General features: G+C 43.3%; 1 protein-coding gene across 1 annotated transcript; it reads left to right on the plus strand.

Annotated features, from left to right (window-relative positions):
• The first annotated feature begins 876 nt into the window (after nucleotides 1-876).
• Nucleotides 877-21,514, plus strand: LOC116630559 (protein lifeguard 2-like). Its single transcript, XM_032401256.1, has 9 exons — nucleotides 877-1,159; nucleotides 5,673-5,751; nucleotides 6,468-6,521; nucleotides 7,188-7,278; nucleotides 12,317-12,354; nucleotides 12,438-12,525; nucleotides 14,277-14,366; nucleotides 17,122-17,169; nucleotides 21,362-21,514. The coding sequence occupies exons 1-9, from the start codon at nucleotides 895-897 to the stop codon at nucleotides 21,512-21,514; spliced, it is 906 nt and encodes a 301-aa protein (XP_032257147.1). The 5' UTR covers nucleotides 877-894.
• The last annotated feature ends 412 nt before the right edge of the window (nucleotides 21,515-21,926 follow it).

Raw genomic sequence — 21,926 nt, forward strand, 5'->3', positions numbered from 1 at the left:
CAATGTTCCCTTTGCCATGTGAGGGGCATTCACAAGTTGCAGAGATTAGGGTGTGGACATCTTTGGGGGGCCATTCATTCAGCCTACTGTGGTCATGGCCTTCAGGATGAATTTGCTTGCCGGTCCCTCACTGACCTGCCCTAACTGGCCCTCTGTCTAACCTCATTCTGCTCCGGAACCTGCCCTCTCTGCTTCTTCCCATTCTGGTCCAGGCTGACTCCCCTGCCTTGGAAAACCTTTCCCCACCTCTTCCTCCTACTCATCTTTCAGCCTTAACTTCCTTTTCTCTGGAAGCTTGTGACAACCTCTTCTACTTCCTGCATGTTCCTCCAGACGTTATGAGGGGCTCTCGTTATCATCTTCCATCGTTCCTGACCCTGCTTAATTTGGCTTTCATATTATTGCTTGTTTGATTATCTTCTCCTCCAAAATATAAGCACTTTGAGGGCAGAGGTGATGAGGGGAGCTCCACACCTGGCACATAAGAGGGAGTTTATGAACTCCTTGCAGATGAATTTATAAACATATTAATTTCATTATAAAATGCAAGTTACTTTACTCTATAGGCCTCATCTTAAAAGTATTGGTTCATCACTCACCCAATAAATATTTGTTAAGTACTGGCTTGGTAAGTCCTGAGCTAAGGGAGTTAAAATTAAGAAAACATCATTTGAGGGGTGCCTGGCTGGCTCAGCGGGTACAGCATGTGACTCCTGATCTAGGGGTTGTGAGTTCAAGCCCCATGTTGGGTGTAGAGCCTACTAAAAAACTTAAAAAAATTTTTTTAATTAAAAAAAATAAAAAATAGAAAACTTATTTGAATGTTATAAGGATGCTAAGATTGTAGTGGTATGAGCACAAGGACTTGAATAACAATTCTCCTCCTCCAGGAAAATGGACTTGGAGGTCAGTGAACCAATAGACCTTAGTTCTGGAGATCATCAGCATCTGGTTCGGAAAGCAGCAGATAGTAACGTCCAGATCAAGTCCAGTCAGTCCTACACAACTTCACCTTCTGAGCCACAAAAAACTCGCAGGAATCCACATTCAAAGACGAAAGAGCGAGCGGATAGCTATGTGGTACAAATTTCAGATGAGACCACCCCAAATGACAGCAATAATTTAGCCAATCCATTCTCAGATTCATCGGTCCGCAGAGGTGAGCATAAAATTACCTTTTTGGAAGAGAAAAGCAAGTGTTCTCTCAAAATGCTTTCCCAGAGTGGATTGCTAGAAGCTTTAACTTTGCCTTTAGTTTTTCCCAGTTACGCTTTACCATGAAACATGATGTAGGGCTGCTGTAGTAGGTGGTCCCTTAGTTGTCCAGGGTATTCAGAAATTCATAATAAATATATTACGGTAAATAATGTGTGGTTCCCTGGGGAAATATGAATTACCCACCGACTGTAGAATGTTCTCACCTCCCTACAAGGGGATGCTATGATACTGGCTTTAGTTTTGTTTTTTTTTTTTAAAGATTTATTTATTTATTTGAGAGAGCAAGAATGAGAGAGAGAGAGTACATGAGAGGAGGGAGGGTCAGAGGGAGAAGCAGACTCCCTGTCGAGCAGGGAGCCCGACGTGGGACTCGATCCTGGGACTCCGGGATCATGACCTGAGCTGAAGGCAGTCGCTTAACCAACTGAGCCACCCAGGCGCCCCATTATACTGGCTTTAGTTTTAAAGCATATTAATTCAATGCCCCCTAGATATTAATGCTGTATGGGAAATACATTCAGCTGTAAGCAATAGAAACCTAAAAATCTGTGGCTTCAATAAACGTCTTTTTTCTTTCATGAACTATGCAGTTCAAGGCAAATGCTACCGGTCCCGAGTGACCACTCTGTCATCCTTAGACCCTCTTAGGGCCTGGACAACTTAAAGGTGGACTGTGAGCTTTGAACCCCACTGCTGTCCCCTTGTGGCCCTCACTTCCCATCTTGTGGCTGGAAAGATGCCTTTTGGGCCCTAGCCTTCCAGGTAGGGAAAGGCAAAGGCAATGAAAGGCTAAGCCTGGTCTGCTGCCTCGACAGCTCCAAGAGGTGCTATTCATGGACAGATGCCCGAGAGTAAGCCAAATCTGACTTCTTTTCAGAGGCTTTCCTAGAAACCACACCCAAGAATTTCCACTTGCTCGTCATTGACCCTACCAGGATCCCATGGCCACCTCCATCTGTAGTTTTTTTGGTTGGGCCCATTGTCCTCTTTAACCAGATTGGGGTTGGGTGGTGAGGAAGCCAGGGAGGATGGATGACACCACATGAGCCACTTCTGCCCCTGGTGCCAGTCCTTCAGCACCGGGCATTGTGCGAGAGGAAGAGTTTTGCATTTAGTCCTTACAACAACCCTGTAAGTGAAAGCATTGTAGTCTCATTTAACACATGAGGAAATCAGGTTGAAGGCCTCCCCACCACTGTTAGAGTTAGTTATTTGCGTCTGTCTCTCCTGGAGGGCAGAGGCTGGGCCCTCTCCCACTTAAAAAAAATTAATATGGTATGCAAAAAGATGAAAGTCTTATGGAAACAAAGGAAAAGTATAGCAGGGTAATGGATGAAAAGCTATGGGACTGGGGGGCTATCATTATTTGAAGCAGCTTTATACAATTTACATATCATAAAACTCACCCCTTTTAAGTGTACAATTCAATGATTTTTAGTATATTTACAGAGTTGTGCAACCGTCACCGCAAAAAGAAACCCATACCCATTGGCTGTCACTCCCCATCCCATCCTCCCCCCTGGCCTCTGAAAACCACTAACTTACTTTCTGTCTCTATGAATTGGTGTATTCTGGATATTTCATATCAATGGAACCATATGATATGTGATCTTTTGCAGTTGCCTTCTTTTACTTAGACTTAGCATTATGTTCAAGGTTCACCCGTGCTGTAGTATGTGTCCAAACTTCATTCCTTCTTTATGCTCATATAGTATTCCATCACCTCATTAGAACACATTTTGTTTATTTATTCTTCAGTTGACAGACATTTGGGCTGTTTCCACTTTTTGGTTATTAGGAATAATGCTGTGATCAATATAAATATTTGAGTTTTTGTGTAGACATACGTCTTCATTTCTTTTGGGCAGTAGATACCTAGGAATTGCTGGGTTATATGTTAAATATAAACATTCTGAGGAATGTTAAACATAGTGGCTTCACCATTTTCCATTCCAACTAGCAATGTATGAGGGGTTCTGTTTCTCCACGTCCTTGTCAACACTTGTTATTGTCTGTCTTTCTTATTATAGCCATTCTAGTGTATGTGAGGTGGTATCTCACTGTAGTTTTGATTTGTATTTCCCTAGTGACTAATGATGTTGAGCATCTTTTCACAAACTTTTTGGGCATTTGAATATCTTCTTTGAAGAAATATCTATACAAATCCTTTGCCCACTTTTTAAAAAACAGCAACCATTTTATTATCTCTCATGAGTCCGTGGGTTGACTGGATTCAGTTGGGCGGTTCTTGTGCTGGTCTTGAATTGGGGTTCTAATGCAGTTGTAATCAGATGGCAGCTGAGGCTGAGTGGCCACTCCGACTCCTTGACATGGCTCGAAGTTGCTGTTCGTTATTGGCTCTCTCTTTATGACTTGAGTTTCTCATCACTTGGGAGTTGGGTCCCAAGTACCAGGTAGACAAGCCCCATTATGCCAAGAAGTTTGTCAAGCCTTTCCTGGCTTCACGCATGCTAATGTCTCATTGGCCAACACAAGTCATGTGGCCAAGCCCAGTGTCGGTTGGGGGGGGCACTACACAAGCTCTGTCCATTTTTTTTTTTTTTTTAAGATTTTATTTATTTGAGAGAGAGAACGAGAGAGAGAGAGAGAGAGCACATGAGAGGGTGGAGGGTCAGAGGGAGAAGCAGACTCCCTGCCGAGCAGGGAGCCCAATGCGGGACTCGATCCCGGGACTCCAGGATCATGACCTGAGCCGAAGGCAGTCGCTCAACCAACTGAGCCACCCAGGCGCCCAAGCTTTGTCCATTTTTAATTATTTATCTTCCTGTTATTGAATCGTGAGAGTTCTTTGTGTATTCTAGGTACAAGTCCCATATCAGATACATGATTTGCAAATATTTTCTCCCAGTTTGGGGTTTTCTTTCACTTTCTGATGGTGTCATTTGAAGCACAAAGCTTTTACTTTTGATGAAATCCAATTTGTTTTTTTCTTTCTTTGCTTATGCTTTAGGTGTCATATCTAAAACATTTATTGCCTGATTCCTGCTCACAAAGATTTACATCTACGCTTTCTTCCAAGAGCTTTGTTTCTTTTTTTTTAAAGACTTATTTATTTATTTTAGAAAGAGAGAGTGCGCGAGGTGGGGAGGGAGGGAAGGGCAGAGGGAGAGGGGAAGCAGATTCCCTGCTGAGCGAGGAGCCCCGATGTGGGGCTTGATCTCAAGACCCTGAGATCATGACCTGAGCTGGGACCAAGAGTTGGATACTTTAAGATGAGCCACCCAGGCGCCCCAAGAGTTTTGTTTTTTATGTTTACGTTTATGATCTATTTTAAACTAATAATTAGTTTTTGTGTATGACATGAGGGAAGGATCCAAATTCATCCTTTGGTATGTATATGTCCAGTTGTCCCAGCACCTTTCTTTGAAAAGACTATTCTTTCTCCCTTGAATTGTTCTAGCACATTTGTTAAAAATCAGTTGGCCATAAATGTAAGGGATTATTTCTGGACTGTCAATTCTATTCTAGCGATCTTACGTCTAGTCTAGTCTTATAAGGCTGGGCCACATCTAATATTTATTCCCTCACAGTCTCTGATATATAGTAGATGTGCAATAAATGTTGACTACATGAATATTTTAATGTAGGCAGGCCCCACTGGGGCACATATGTTCTGGTATTTTGATTAAGATAGCTCAATCCCATTTCTTTGTTGTCACCCTTCCAACACATCACCACCACCTAGCCAAAGGACACAGTTGACAACCCTGACAGTCATCTCTAAGCAGAATTTTTTTTTCCTTTAAAATTGAGACAAAGCTACCAAACAGCTCACTGTCATCATATTCAGCACCATATGCAGAGGGTTCCGGGAAGAGCTGCGCAGGAGGAAGGAAGCCAAAAGAGGCACTGACCTCCTCTGCTTTGGCACGCCGCGGGGACCTCCGTGGTCTTAGGATTCCTCATGTTACCCGGTTTCTGCTCAAGTTGAAGGGAAGGGAATTGCTAAAGGGAGGCAGGCTGGCGAGAGAAGTGGTGGGCAGGCTCTGCGAACACCTGGCAGCCCGCATCTGTCTCTGAGGGCTAGCTGCCCTCTGCCTGCGCTCCATTTCTTCCGTGGGTGGACCCGGACCCCTAATGATGGCCTGCGACAGCCAGGGACTTTCAGGTCACTTTTAGTCCTAAGGAGGATGGGGTGTGCATAATAAGGAATTAAATTCCTGTTTGTCTTTTAGATTTGGGGGCTTCCACAGATAAACCCTCAGATCTCCAGTAAAACACTTGTAACAATCCAAACGGGATACTTTCCACAAGGTCTGCAGAGCTGGATCTCTGTGGTTATTCCATCTGCTGAGCCTAAACTAGTGCTCCTTTTCCCCTCCTCAAAAAGTCAGAGGAAATATTCTTTCTGTTAAGTATCAAAAATAGATAATTACATTTCTATTTTTAGTTTTGAATATTGTGTCATGAAAATAATGTTTCTGTCTCTTCAGCTTTCATTATCAAAGTGTTCCTGATCCTGTCAGCTCAGCTGGTGGTCACTGGGGCAATTGTCAGCCTGTTTATTTTCTGGTAAGTCTTTGCTACTGATGTAAATTAAATATTAAGTTGTTCACATTAATTCTTATTGAATCGACTCGACTTAATTCTGATCATTAAACATTATCTATTTTCTCTTAAACATCCATAGGATATGATATCTCTATAGCTTTGTGGTTTCTGAGGCAACTCTTAGACCGAGGTGTTGGTAGATTTCTATGGTTTTGCTTCAACTTCCTAAGCCGAGATCTTTTTGTCTTACTCTTATTTGGGGCACTATTTCATTTTCTATTTCCCCTGAGCTATTTCCACAGATAAAATGGATAAAAGGAAGAAGGAGATTATGGAGGCTTTGGAGACTTGGAACGCGGTTAAATGCAGAAATTATTTCGGGGCTATGATCCATCACTGCTTAAACTTAGCCTATGAAAATCTCTATTTACAAAACAAATTTATGAGAAGTTGATATATTTTTTTTTTGCTTTGTACACCTAGAGACCTCAGTATTTTTTAAAAATAAAAACGTCACCAGGACATGTACATTCATACAAATTTGACTTACATGACTGTCTTTTTATGAGTCTATTTTAAGAAGCAAGGTATAGTTCTAGGTTTCATTATTTCACTCCTCATTTGTCATTGTCAGTCATTTAGGATTTACCCCTTTCTCATGAAATTGTTTTATTTCTACTTAAGTATTACATTAAACAATTTATTGTTTAAAACTATATTAATTTTTTTTTAATCAGGAAGGGTTTAAAATCTTGGGTGCTCATGAATGCCTGGTTCACCTATGCAATCTTGTAAGTATTCTTGGATTTCATAAAAAGTGATTTTTCTACCAGCTATTGATTGAGGTTCTTTATTAAAAATTAAGTAAAGGTATAACATTCTGGAAATGACAAAATTATAGAGATGAGAAACAAGCAAATTAGTGGTTAGTAGGAGCTAGGGTATGTGTGTGTCTGTGTGTTCCCATAAAGGGATGGCATGAGGGAGATCTTTGTTGATGTTTTAATGATGGGATAGTTTCAAATCTTGATTGTGGTGCTGGTTACACATACCTACACAGACTTGTGTCATAGGTCTATGACCTAGCATTACACACACATTGTACCAATGTCAAATTAATGGTGTTGGTATTATCTATATATATGTAAGATGTAACCACTGCGGGAAACTGAGTGAAGGATACATGGGTTCTCTCTGTCTTTTTGCAACTTCCTGTCAATCTATAATTATTTCAAAATGAAATTTAAAAAATTCTATGGATGGCAATGAGCAAAGTCAGTTTTAAAAGCTAAAAAAAAAAAGCAAAGGTAATCATCTGCATATATTTTTGTTTACTTTATACTTAGTATCAGATGATAACATATAATAATGTATCTCTATCTCTATCTATTTATCTACCTGTATCATATGATATAATCACTGGAAGCAAATAACACGTGGCTTTAAATTATCCTTAGGCCGGCATTTTTTGTTGTACTGATTGTACTTGCTTGCTGCGGGAAACTCCGCCGCCAGGTGCCTGCGAATTACATTCTCCTGGGATTATTTGTAAGTAGACTGTTAGCACTCCTTGTTGCTTGCCTCTGAAATCTATTCCTGTCACATTAGTAATTCCACTCCTTTTATTGTGGAAAATCTTCCTGTGGAATAATACAGATAAAGTATTTGTGAGATGTTCTCTTGGCTGGATTCTGGTTGTAACGAAGTCATAAACTTACTTATGAGACAGTATCCACACCCCATTACTGAGAGAGAGGATCTGGGGACCCTGGGCAAACTTGCCTTGAGAGGCCACACGGGGGAGCCCCCTCCAAGTCCGGGCTGCATTTCAGGAATAGCTAACTTGACTGTTTCTGGCCCTCTGCCAGGCACCACAAACCCATTTTGTTATGGAAAGTGGGTTTCACATTTGGTTCACAAACTCGTGGGTGAGAAGTGTAATTTTCCTTATTTTTGTAAGATTTATTTGTTTCAAGTCTCACCGGGAGCAGAAACCCAACTCAGCGCAGCTTCTCCCTATTTCCTCACCTTGCATCTCAGTTCAGGAGAGTTGGGGGTTGGGGGGCTCCAGGTCCTTGGCTCTCCTCCCCTCACTTACGCGTGGTCTAGTTCCCGGTTCACAGCGCCTCCCATGGGGCTTCTACTCACAAGGCCTTGCCACGTTGGTCCTTTCTCTGTGGATCAGTGCTGCTCTGGGCCACAGAAAACGTGTGGCTCTTTTTCTTGCCGCCAGTTCCTTTCCCTGCTGCTCACAAGGATTCCAGGATCTCAGCACCCTCCCATTGTGAAGATTTACTTACCAACAGATTAATTCTTCATCTGGTTCCACATCAGATTTAAGGGAGCTTATAAAAATACCCAGAATATAAGAAGATAAGATAAATTGGTGGGGGAATCTGATGAAAGGAAAAAAATAAGGGTAGGAAAATAAAGCCAGTGGTTAGATTGTATACAAAATGCATAGTAAATGCAAAACAGCCAAAGCAGTTTTGAGGAAGAGGAACAAAACTGGAGGTGTCACAAGCCCAGATTTCAAGATCTACTACAAAGCTAGAGTAATCAAAATAGTATGGTACTGGCACAAAAACAGACACATAGATCAATGGAACACAATAGAGAGCCCAGAAATAAACCCGCAACTATATGGTCAATCAATCTTCAATAAAGAAGGCAAGAATATACAATGGAAAAAGGACAGTCTCTTCAACAAATGGTGCTGGGAAAACTGGACAGCCACATGCAGAAGAATGAAACTGGACCACTTTCTTATACCATACACAAAAATAAACTCAAAATGGATTAAATACCTAAATGTGAGACCTGAAACTATAAAACTCCTAAAAGGAAACATAGGCAGTAAACTCTTGAACATCGGCCTTAGCAATACTTTTTGGATCATTCTCCTCAGGCAAGGGAAACAAAACCAAAAATAAACATTTGTGACTACATCAAATTAAAAATCTCTTGCACAGGGAAGGAACAAAACAGAAAGGTGACCTACTGAATGGGAGAAGATATTTGCAAATGATATATCTGATAAAGAGTTAATATCATATATATGTATATACTATCTATCTATCTGTTCATACAAATGAACACCAAAAAAATCTAATAAAAAATGCACAGAGGACCTGAATAGACATTTTTCCAAAGAAGACATACAAGATGGCCAACAGATGATCTGCTCAACGTCACTAGTCATTATGGAAATGCAATGAGATACCACCTCACACAAGTCAGAAATGACTACTATCAGAGAGACAAGATATAACAAGTGTTGGCGAGGATGTGGAGAAAAGGGAAGCCTCTTGCACTGTTGATGGGAATATAAATTGGTGCAGTCACTGTGGAAAATGGGATGGAGTTTCTCCAAAAATTAAAAAATAGAAATACCATACGATCCAGTAATTCTACTTCTGAGTATTTACTCAAAGAATGAAAACACTAATTGAAAAAGATATGTGCACCCCTATGTTTATTGCAGCATTATTTACAATAGCCAAGATATGGAAGCAACCTAAGCGTCCATTGATAGATGAATTGATAAAGAAGAGATGGTACATATATACAATGGAGTATTATTCGGCCATAAAAAGAACAAAATCTTGCCACTTGTGACAACATGGATGGACCTAGTGGGTAAGTGCAAAGTGAAATAAGTCGGACAGAGAAAGACAAATATCATATGATCTCACTTATATGTGGAATCCACAAAACAAAACAAAACAAATGAACAAACAAAACAGAAACAGACTCATAAATACAGAGAACAGACCGGTGGTTGTGAGAGGTTGGGCGGGGGGGGGGGGGGGGGGGAGAGGGAGTAGGAGACACAGGTGTTGGGAGTTTGAGAGGTACAAACTTCCAGTTATAAATAAGTCACAGGGAACGTAGTCAATCCTATCATGATAACTTTGTATGATGACAGATGATACCTCACTTACTGTGGTGAGCATTTTGTAATGTATATAATTGTCAAATCACTATGTTGTATACCTGAAACTAATACAATATTGTATGTCAACTATACTTCAATTAAAAATTTAAAAAATGCATCGTCCTACACACTTGAGTGTGATAAGCCTGGATTTGGGTCTGTGCCTTCTGGTGGTCAAAGAGAGGAAGGACACATGCCAATGGCGAGATTCTCAGCATCCATATAGTGCAGTGTCCAGTGTGATTTCTATGTTGGGAAGAATAGCTTCATCCCGAGGCTGGAGAAGACTAGCTCTCTGATGCTTACATGTGGGCACTTCCTTGGTTGCCAGAGCTTTGAAAGGCCTTTCTTACCTGGCGTGGATACCCTGCTCACTGCTGAGGAGAGCAGGTGGTTTCTCCCAGTTCCTGCAGAGACCACACTCAGGAAGGAGTGGGGGCTAAAAGCCAGACACAGAAAGATATTGGGAATCCTGGAGCAGAGGCAATAGGGTGGGGAAGTTTTTCCCAAAAACTCCCGAATTTTTTATTTTAAAAATTTCCAAGAAAAAAATTTAAATTATTACAGGAGATCAAAGTTATTGGTCTCAAAAGAAGCTCTCATCTTTGAGGTTTTGTTGTGTACCCCAAAGCAGGTAACAGCTTAAGAAAATATTATAGAGGGACAAAGAATTAGTTATATCTTCTAGACTTTATGTCTTGACTAAGTATTAGGAAAAATATGGAGAAAACCATTTCAGAAAAGGAGTTGAGGGGAAAATGAAAACACACACACTGAGGACAGCTTTTGTCCCATAGCATTTAAGCCCCTAGAGCCCATGTTCTGTGCTCTTGAAGCCATTAGGCGGGTTTGACTTCTCATTCTCCTCTTGGGAAAACTGAAGAGTGGTTTCCCGCTTTATTTATTTATTTTTTTAAAGATTTTTATTTACTTATTTGGCAGAGAGAAAGACAGCGAGAGGGGTAACACAAGCAGGGGGAGTGGGAGAGGGAGAAACAGGCTTCCCCCTGAGCAGGGGTTCAGAATCCTGGGATCATGACCTGAGCCAAACGCAGACGCTTAAAGACTGAGCCACCCAGGCGCCCCTGGTATCCCGCTTTAAATCTTTCCCTCTCCCTCCAACCTCTGTCTTCCTCCCACCATCCCCTCTCTCTGTCTCCCTCTGTCTCTGTCTCTGTCTCTGTCTCTCTCTCTCTCTCACACACACACACACACTTACGTGCTGCAAAAGATGGAGAAATATGCAGCAATCGAGCAAGTAGGAGAAGAAAATCTTAAGAGGAAGGATGGAAGCAAGCACATTTTTCAAGTATCACGTGTACATGGAACAAATAGAGCTTTTTAAACCTATACTGGAAATAAAGACAGCTCTGGGAAATTTAACAAAGTAGAGAATCAGGCAGCTACTCACTGGGTTTGGGACACGCAGAGACGCAATCCAGGACTCTGGGGACCGCGGTCGTTCTCCTCTCCTCTCCTGGATAACGTTGGCCAGCTGGAGAAGCTCAAAGCCGCTCTAGCAGTCCTCGCCCCGCGGTTAGGCTGCGTCTTCATTTTTACTCCCGGGCACTAGCGGATTCTCTCCTGGCTCTTGCCGCGGACTAGAGAGTGAGCCAAGGCTCCGGACTTGCCTCTGGTGGAGGCGCCCTACCAGCTGGGGAATGTCGTCAGGCCCTTCAGCAACTGCTCACTGCTGTCGCACTCCACCTGTCTGCTGCTGGAGCCCGACCGTGCCCCTGGGGCCCTCCTTGTTGCCTTTGTTGGGCTCCTCCTCTGGCTTGAGCGCCTCTCTCGCACACGGCCCCGCCCCGGCTGCGGTCAGTGGACACGCTCCCGCCTCGTGCAGCCCCGGTGCAGCCCGCTTCTGAGCCCGAGACTGGCACCTACAGGTGCAGCTCCACGCGCAGTGGAGAACTGCCCTCGAGCCCCGTCCCCGGGGCTGGAAGGGCCTCCATCCTCCCCCTTCTTCTGAGGTCTGAAGCTTTTAATTCTCACCCAAGCACTGTAGGAAGGTCCGTACTGAGGCTGTTGGCGAAGCATCAGTGGAAATAGCATATCCTGCTTTGATAAATTAGGATTCTGTGTGGTTGGCGCCATGGGATTAACGGCAATATGGTCTACAGATAAACCTTTTATTACGGTTTCGATATTCCTATTGAATGCATCTTTAATTCCCTAAGTATGTTGAAAGTTACTCTGCGTTCTAAGAATTTTTACTAATAAAAGAATCTTGGGCGCCTGGGTGGCTCAGTTGGTTAAGCGACTGCCTTCAGCTCAGGTTATGATCCTGGAGTCCCGGGATCGAGTCCCATATTGGGCTCCCTGCTCAGCAGGGGGTCTGCTTCTCCCTCTGACTCTCTTCCCTCTTGTGCTCTCCGTCTGTCATTCTCTCTCAAATAAATAAGTAAAATCCTTAAAAAAAAAAAAAAAAAAAGAATCTTGTCAGTCTTGGGGGGAATGTTAGGAAAATGTTTAGTTCCACTCTTTGTTTCCCGTAATTAATCTTCCCGGTAGTTTTGCACGCTAGCGTTATCCGTGCTCCCGCTCGCTCCCTCGACCCTGCCAAAAACACCCGCCCCTTAAACCATCTCCTCTGGCTTCTGCGCCTCGGGAATCGGGGTTCTGATTTACTGTGCATTTTGTTTTTAGACGGTTCTTCAAGGTCTGCTGCTCGGAGCCGTATCAGTGTAAGTCTTGGATACACATTTCCTTTTCCGTGCGTGCTTCTCCTTGTATGTATGTCAACAGTAATCACAGTCTCTGCTTTCAGTTTCTATAACGCTGAGGAAGTGTTATGGGCAACGGCTGCAACCGCAGTGGTGACGTTATCGCTCACTCTGTTTGCTCTTCAAACAAAAGTATGTATCACCGGAACCGATTACCGTCCTAAGCGAGTGTGCGGATGTGTGTTCCTTTGCCCCTGCTGACCCGCTCTTACCCCTCCTCCCTCCTGCTCACTGCTGTCCTGCGGGCCTCACCTCCGTGGCCTCCCCGCCTTCTGGCGTCTGACTTTGCTAGTAACCACGTTAAAAAGGCAAAAAAAAAAAAAAAAAAAAAAAAAAAAAGGACCAGGTGAAATTAATTTTAATCATACATTTTATTTAACCGGATATATGCAAGGGATTACCATTTCCGTAATCGCTAGAACAAACATTTTACTATTTTACATCCTTTTTTGAACTAAAATTCAAATCCAGTGTGTTTTAAACTTACAGCCCACTTCACTTGAGCCACCCTTCAAATGCCCACCAGCCGCAAGTACTGAATGCACCGCTGCAGACAAACATTTTTTTAACAGCCATCAGAATCACCTGGAGGGCTTGCGAAAGCAGGTTCCTTGGGCTCCACCCTGGGGTGGCGGCTTCAGAAAGCCTGGGGCGTGGGCCCAGTAATTTGCCTTGCACCGGTGAGGCTGATGGTGTGGAACCACACTTGGAGACCTAATACTTCAGATTACTCTCTTGGTGTGCAAAGGGTAGGGAGTGAGGGGGGAAATAGAGGAAGTAGGAAAACGCTCTGACAAAATATCGGAGATTTCAAGGGTCTTCTTTTGCTGCATAATCTTATGCAGGTCAGAAGATGATATTCCCCTTCCTTTAAAAGAATCCTCATCTTTTGGGGGCGCCTGGGTGGCTCAGTCAGTTAAGCGTCTGCCTTCAGCTCAGGTCATGGAGCCAGGGGTCCTGGGATTGAGTCCTGTATCCAGGGTCCTGGGATCAAGTCCTGCATCCAGCTCCCTGCTCCGCCCTCTGCCTCTGCCTCTCGCCCGGCTTGTGCTCTTTCTCTCTGACAAATGAAAAAAAAAAAAAAAGAATCCTCATCTTTCCCAGGCTGATTTGGTCCCTGATTTATTAAAAAGGCAAAACCAAAAAGCATATTAATAAATTTCAAAATTGCAAAAGAATCATTAGCAATAATTTTTAAAGCATAGTGTATTTTTATTAAAATATATGCATACAAACATGAAAAAGGTGCCCAGTTAACATTGGTCTATTTCATTCCATTACTGTATTCTATGCACAACACTTTTTTTTTTTTTTAAGATTTTATTTATTTATTTGACAGAGAGATAGAGAACACAAGTAGGCAGAGGGAGAGGGAGAAGCAGGCTCCCCGCAGAGCAGGGAGCCCGATGCGGGACTCGATCCCAGGACCCTGGGATCATGACCTGAGCCAAAGGCAGCCGCTTAACCGACTGAGCCACCCAGGCGCCCTATGCACAACACTTTTAAAGATACGAATAATTATGATCATACTATACATATAAATTTACATCCTACTTATTCAGTGTACCTTTTTTATTAGGGGAAACTTCATATAAATACAAAATAGAATAGTATAATGAACCCTCATGTATCCTTGGCTCCTGTGATTTCCTCGATACTCTGACCCACTCCTCCCTCCTGAAGCAAGTTCCAGTCAGCAGCACACTTTTTAATGTAGCATTTTTCCGTGGTGGGGCAAATGGATTTCCATGGTTCTCAGAAATGTCCTGGGTAAATATTAGCAAATGGGTCAGTGTCTATCTATGGGTATAAAATGCGTCTTTAAACATCCTGAAATTCCTTATAGATGATAACTGAGTTGTTTTTGTGTTGTGTTTCCTCAGTGGGATTTCACCATGCTCAATGGAATGCTGTTTGTTTTACTCTTCGTACTTATTATCTATGGAATTCTCTTACTCTTCATACGATCATATGTAAGTAGGATCTCATTTGGGAACCTCAGAGAATCGTTAGAAATGTAGGGTGACGTGGTTGTGTTGTGTAGGTTGTGTTGGCCTGGGTCCTCTGAGAAGCAGACCTGAAATGCGTGAAGCACGTGAGGATTGTAACGGGAGAAATGTCTCCGGGAGGATAGGGGCCGGGGAGCCGCTGGTGGCTGGAAGACCTGTCCAACCCCAGTAGCGTATCTGATGCCAAGTGAAGGAGGGGGAAGGTGGGTGGTGGGAGCCTTCTAGACAGGAAGTCAAGGCAGGTTCATCAAGGCCTTCAGGGGCCCTTGAGCTAAAGTTGACTGCACTCCTGTGTCTCCCAGGAAGGGCTCTGCTGCTCCCCAGTGACTGAGAAGGGGCAGCCAGGCCCCTCCCTGGAGCTGGAGGTCCGTGAGGCCTGTCCTTGTGGCTGCCCAGTGTGCCAAGGACACGAGGTGTGGGGCATGAAGACTGAGCTCCTTCTCTAGACCACAGATGTCTTTCCCTCAGACGGTGTAGGGGGTGAATCTCCCCACGGGGCAGGTCAGACTCCGTCTCCTATCCTTAGGTGCTGCTTGTTTGAAGTGATAGGAGTGGAGACATGGGCTTTTTAAGACTTTCCCCGACAACAGCCTAGAGGAGGCTCCTTGTTTTCCAATTCCAGCTTTGCTTGCTTGCTTTCCTTCCTTTCTTCCTTTTATATCTTCACTGACTTCTTACTAGACACAAGCCTGTGGTTTTCACATAGGCATTACATTGAATTCTCACGACCTTCCTGAAAAGTACATAGGTCATCTACTATATAGGTAAGGACACAGGCTCAGGGAAATTAAATAATTCCTCCAAGTTCACACGGAGAGTATGTGGTAGGGGTGGGATGAAAGCCCCATCCATGTGACACCAGTGCCATGCCCTTTCCCGCACTGCGCACCGTCTGCGGACCGAGGCTGCAGGGCTGTGGGGAAGTGGAGGCAGAGCGTCTGGGCCTGTGGCCTGGCTGGCATTGGCCCCTGTGTGGGGACAGGCGGCCGGGTCCACTGAGGACTGGCCTGCGGCCTGTGACCTTTGGACTAAAGCCCCAAGGCCAGCTTGGCCCAACTGCTGAATCAGAGTTTCTTTGATAACAAGTGGACTTGTTCAGTGATCTTCAGACACATAACCAGCAGCTCTGCCTGAATTGGTTTAGCTTTCCGAATGACCGTAGAGACTTACAGCTAGGGAGATAGCATCTATATTTTATTTACTTTATTTTAATTTATGTTTAGCATCTATCTTTTAGAGATAAAAACTCAAAGATATCACAAAGATGTGCTTTAAGAGGCCATACAGCTCTCCAATTATTATTACGGATGGTAGCCCAGATACTGGTAGTAATAACCCAAATATTTATTAGCTTGGTTCTGTAGGTCTTTACAATACCATCTTGGTGCAGTTAAGGAACTGTGTTTCCTACTAGATAGATGAACCCCAGTTCCCACTGTAAACTTCCTTTCACAAATATCTACAATATATAATCTTACACACACGTTTAAACGGAAGACTTTGACAGGACCTTGTGGTAAGTATACATGCTTGTTTGACTTGGGCAATTTTGAATTCTTCAGACTCCAGTAATCAGGTGTTTTCTTAGTGTTAGCTCAGTCCAGAAACACTGCCCCTCCCACACGGTGTCACTGACTCCTAATTTATGTCCTTCACCAAGAATCTTCCCTGGTTAGCAGAATGCTCTCTTTATCTAGGATGAGCTTTCTTGTCCTGAAAAGTGAATGACATGATTTTTCTCATATGTTATGCACCACCTCTTTATCCTCTCCCCCATGTAAAGACAACCCCTTTGGCATTCAGATCAGTCCTATATTCTGATCAGGGCTGTTTTGGTTCCACTGAACAGACTAGCTTGAGGCAAAGACCCAGGGGATGTTCATGGAACTCCTAGGTGGGAAGAAGCGACAGGATTCACAGAAATGGAAGTCCCCTCCCCTTCCTCTCTTGGGCTGAGCTGACGGGCCAACTCTATTTGGATAGTAATAGATCCAGCACTAGCTGATGATACAACAGCCTCTGGGAATTTCTGACCGGCCTGGTGCGTTTGTTTGATCCTCCTCACCTATAAGGTTTCTGGTCAGTCAAGAGAGTCACTGCTGTTGGAGTGGATGTCTTCCATCTCTTGTCAATCAGCTCTAGCTAGGGCGCTGGAGGGTCACTATTTTCCCAGAGTGACCTGTTCCAAGAGCTGAGTGTAGGGGCAGGTGCTGGAGAAGGGCTATGTGATGGTGCAGAAAGTGAAACATATCCAGTATGTTCTACTTGCCCTACCGTGCATGAGATGTTTAACACTTACTTGATAAAACTGATTTGGTGGGGCGCCTGGGTGGCTCAGTCATTGAGCATCTGCCTTTGGCTCAGGTCATGATCCCAGGGTCCTGGGATCGAGCCCCACATGGGGCTCCCTGCTCGGCGGGAAGCCTGCTTCTCCCTCTCCCACTCCCCCTGCTTGTGTTCCCTCTCTTGCTGTCTCTCTCTGTCAAATAAATGAATAAAATCTTTAAAAAAAAAAAACTGATTTGGCAAGGGTGGTTTTCATTTATTGGCTGAATGGAATGGAGTGGATGCTGTGGACCACGATGTTCAAAAAGATGAATTTCCCCACAGATTTGACTTTCCGTAATATTGGGTCCTTATCTGACAGCAGTGACCCAGGTGAGCCCTTTCATTATTCTGAATCTTGTTCTTAACATACAATTGTTTCTTCTCCTTGCAGTGGTTGCATCTGCTGTATGCTGGCCTTGGAACTATAATCTTCTCACTTGTAAGTCCATTTCTCCCTCACTTTGACAAAGTGCATATGGTATCTGCATCACCGGTGCCCCTAAGCCTGTGCTGGCCCCAGAGTCTAGTAGTCAGGAATCTACTCGAAAACCCTCCGGGAGACTTCGCCCTCCTACGCCTCCCCCTCCTCCTTTCCCTCCTATCCTTCTTCTTTTTCTTTATGAAGACAATTTTTAGAGCACTTTTAAGTTCACAGCACAATGGAGAGGAAGGTAGGTACAGACGTTTCCCATATCCCCCCGTGCCCCCCCACATGCATGGCCTCCCCCATGATCACATCCCCCACCAGAGTGATACATTTGTTACACGACGAACCTGCATGGACACATCACAGTCACCTAGAGTTTACATCAGACTTCACTCCTGGTGTGGCACACTCTCTGGGTTTAGATAAATATATACTGACATGTTCCATCACTATGACATCACGCAGAGTCTTTTTTACTGCTCTAAAAATCCTTTGAGTTCCACCTTTTGATCCCCACCCCCCTACCTCCAACCCCTGGCAACCACTGATCTTTTTCCTGTTTCCAAATTTTGCCTTTTCTGGAATGTCATATAGCGGAAGTCATCTAGTCTGTAGCCTTTTCAGAACGGCTTCTTTCACTTAGTGATGTGCCCTTAAAGTCCCTGTGTCTCTTCGTGGCCTGATAGTTCATTTCTTCTTAGTGCTGAATAACATTACATTTTCTATGGTGCCGCGGTTTATGGCTCCGTCCACCTACTGAAGGGCATCTTATTTGCTCCCATGTTTTGGCAATTTTGAATAAAGCTGCTATAAACATCCGTGTGCAGGTTTTTGTAAGTTTTCAACTCCTTTGGGTAGATACCAAGGAACATGATTGCTGGATCGGATGGTAAAAGTATGTTTCGTTTTATAAGAAACTTCCAAAATGTCTTCTAAAGTAATTTCACCATTTTGCATTCCCGCTGGCAATGGCTGAGAATTTGTTGCTCTCCATCCTCACCAGCATTTGATGTTGTAAGTGTTCCAGAATCTGGCCATTCTAATAGTGGTATCTGATTGTTGTTTTAATTTGCATTTCCCTGATGACATATGATGCAGGGTATCTACTAGTGGTGTTTATTTGCCACCTGTGTATCTTCTGTGGTGAGGGGTCTCTTAAGTTCTTTGGCCCATTTTAAAATCGGATTATTTGCTTATTGTTGAGTTTTAAGAGGGTTGTTTTTTTTTTTTTTTTTTTTTGTATATTTTGGATAACAGTCCTGTATCAGATGTGTCTTTTATAAATATTTTCTCCCCTCTGTGTCTTGTTCTCTCATTCTCATGACCTTGTCTTTCACAGAGCAGGAGTTTTGAATTTTAATGATCCCCAGCTGATGCATTATTTCTTTCATGGGTTGTACCTTTGGGGTCATATCTAAAAAGTCATCACCATACCCAAGTCATCTAGGTTTTCTATGTCATCTTCTAGGAATTTTATAGTTTTGTGTTCTACATTTAAGCCAGAGATCCATTTTGAGTTAATTTTTGTGAAGGTGTAAGGTCTTTGTCTAGATTTGGGTTTTTTGCACATGGATGTCCAGTTGTTCGAACACCACTGAAGAGAATGTCTGCTCCATTGTCTCGCCCTTGCTCCTTTGTCAAAGATCAGTTGATTATATTTATGTGCATCTAGTTCTGAGCTCTCCAGCCTGTTCCATGGATCTATTTGTCTCTTCTTTCACCAATACCACCCTGTCTTACTTACTGTAGCTTCATAATAAGTCTTGAAGTCAGGTAGCATCAGTCCTCCAACTTTGTTCTTCACCCTTCAGTATTGTGATGGCCATTCACACACACTTATGTAAAAAAAAAATGTAGTCATACTATATAGAATGTTCTGTCTTGCTGGTCTGATGGTAGTGGGTTCTCAGAACTTGTTAACACTAACGTTGGTATACAACGCCCACCCCACCCCCCCCACAGCTAAATTTGACTGGCCCTAAAAAAAAAAAAAAGACTGTTCTGTCTTTGCTTTGTCACTTAAAAATAATGGTCTCCACATTTTAACAGACATGGATTGAGTTCATTCTTTTTTAAAGGCTGCATGATATTCCATTTTATGTTTTTATCATGTCACATATTTTAGGTTTTCTCTTTATTTATTTTTGGCATTTCCAAACATACCCAGAATTAGAGAGAATGGAGTAATAAACTCCACACGTTATCACCCAGCTTAAAAATATCCACATTTTGCTTCATTGTGTTCCTTTTTGTTAGAATTTTGTCCTATTTTCAAATGTCAGAAAAATTTAGACCAGGAGGCTAATGTTACGTATGTACATTTTAGTTTTCTTACTCCTTCCGCTGATATGAAGAGAACTGACTTGTGCTCATTTTCCTTTACTCTTTTGCTCTCATCCTTTGCATACTGATGCATGCTTTTATATCTCTTGTGTCCTGTTTTCAGGCATAGTTTGTTTCCATGCAAAAGTACATTGTTGTTTCTCTTTCTGGAGGCAGAACAAATACTCTTGTAGACTCAGACAGGTCTACCCAACACTAAACAAATAATGGGAGAGGGAAATCGAAATTTTTTTCGGGGAGGTGGGGAGGAGATGGTTAACCATGAGAGCTGTAGGGGTGAGGCAGGGTGTTACCCCCAAATGCTCCTGGGGGTCTGAATCCCAGCTCATCTTACTCTCTCGCTTTCAAAAACATTTCACCTGGGAAGTGCACTCCTAACCACCAAGACGTGTCTGTGAAATGATTAGAAGTTATTACCCTCATATAAGAAGAAATAAGATAAAGTCAGGAGTTCTCGGAGGAGAGGAAGAGAGAAAGCGCTTCTCCATAGAAGCCAGGACGCCAGGGTGATAAATGAAGGCTGGAAGCTCAGCTGCTGGGCAGCCCGTTTTCTAGGGTGACCAACTGTCCTGGTTCGCCCAGCACTGAGGCATTTTCCAAGGACACACTGGAATGATTGGTCACCCTAGCTTATCCCCCGCCCCCCGAAGTTGCTGGAATCAGTCAGAGGGAGAGGGGAGCAGTGAGGAGAAGGGACTCAGTGTCAAGGTGAGGCACCTGCTTTGGCATCCTGCCCAGCCTTGGGTTGGACTTCCTTCTCTGCCATTCGCCACAGTGTGATTTTCTCTTCTTGGAGGCTCAGTTAATCTCCCCTGCCTCCACCAGGTGGGTCACATTTTACACGAGATGATGTCTGTAATGAGCTGGCATGAAGCCACCCAGGAGTGCCCACTTCCTTTCCTCCTGGTCTTCTCTCCCTTCCTCCTTATCTCTCCCAGTCTGAGTGGCAACTGGGGCCCACGGAGAGCTGATACCAGAATCACTTGGGATGGGTCTTACTGAAGTGGATATTGTTGTAAACGAGTTATTTTAAAGCATCCTTAACACCCCAAGAATTCTCTGTAGTGCCAGCATTGATCTGTCCGGTGGGGCTCTGTGGCTCTGCCCCATAGCACTAGACTCCGTCTAGAGTCTGGATACAAGGAAGTGAGGGGCCGCTTGTTTTCTTTTCCTCCTCTAATGAACTCCTGCTGCCCGGGGCTGCTCACCTGGCAGCAAGCACAAGGGCAAGAGGGCTCCCTGACTTTTTCCTTGATGTTTTAGGAACTCCTAATTTTACCTACTGTAGCTGAGCTAAAACGTTTATTTTGGGAAATATTTCACCATATACAAACCCCATCTTCCCCTCCTTCTATTTTGGATATACCAACAGCATCATAAAACCATCCCAATGTCAAGGTTTGAAAAACGCTATCATCCAAAGCTCCAGGAATTCAGAATTATTGCTGTGTGTGAATCTAAATGTCAGGGACCATCTTTATTTTCGTTCTTTGTTCAGCAAGAACGTGTGGGGAAATCACAAATACAGGGAATTTTGTAGTTTATCTCTGTGTCCAATCGTTCCACCTGGTCCACTTCATTGGCTAAAGGCCCAAAGGTTTCCGCATTTGGAAAGCAAAAGGAGGCTTATGGACTTGGTGCCACCGTCATCAGGAGGATGGAGCACTTGCTGTAATAGATAGAAGATGCACTTGGGGACAGAGTGAATGGTCGAGGCTGTAAAAAGAACATATATATAGCCACAAATTGAGTTTCTGCAGTATATTTACTGATGCTAAAATATTTTTTCCGGGTAATTTAGGATACCTACTTGATAGAAATGTACAATTTAGGTAGCTAATTCTTCTTTCTTTTCTTTAAGTACTTGGTAATGGATGTACAGCTCATGGTGGGAGGGCGTCACCATCACTCTGATCTGCACCCCGAAGAGTACATTTTTGCTGCCCTGAACATCTACTTGGATATCATCAACCTCTTCCTTTTTATTTTGCAACTGATTGGACTGGGACGGTAGTCATAGGGCCAAGACTGGTTCGTGTTGAAAAGAGGGAAGGAGGGATGCCTGTGACATGTTGCCAGGCTCAGACATGTGGAGGTTACCCCACTTCATTAGCCTTTTAGTACAAAAAAATATTTAAAAATACTTTTTTTTTTTTGTCAAATGAAACCAAGCATTCAGTAGATGGTAGCTGTAGCTATGATATTTTTAGTTCCATTGTCCCATTGCAAAACTTTCTGGGGGACACTTCTGATTTTCATAAATTCAGAAGATGAGTATCATAATTACATACTAACAAACATTTGCAAGATGTCCATAACACTGTTGAAGTGTTCCAGGCAGTCTTTAAAGCTGTAAACAACATCTCTGTACATGAATAAATTTGATTACAGAAACCTATATTTACCCATTCTCTCTTCTTGGACAT

Source organism: Phoca vitulina, unplaced genomic scaffold, assembly GCF_004348235.1.
Source record: "Phoca vitulina isolate PV1807 unplaced genomic scaffold, GSC_HSeal_1.0 scaffold4, whole genome shotgun sequence".
Lineage (NCBI taxonomy): Eukaryota > Metazoa > Chordata > Mammalia > Carnivora > Phocidae > Phoca > Phoca vitulina.

What these genes read in the sequence shown, in the direction of transcription:
- LOC116630559 (XM_032401256.1), top strand. Translation starts at nt 895, where the DNA reads ATGGACTTGGAGGTCAGTGAACCAATAGACCTTAGTTCTGGAGATCAT. An exon ending in AGATTCATCGGTCCGCAGAG is followed by an intron (nt 1,160 to 5,672) that starts GTGAGCATAAAA and finishes CTGTCTCTTCAG; the next exon opens with CTTTCATTATCAAAGTGTTC. An exon ending in ACATTCTCCTGGGATTATTT is followed by an intron (nt 7,279 to 12,316) that starts GTAAGTAGACTG and finishes TTTTGTTTTTAG; the next exon opens with ACGGTTCTTCAAGGTCTGCT.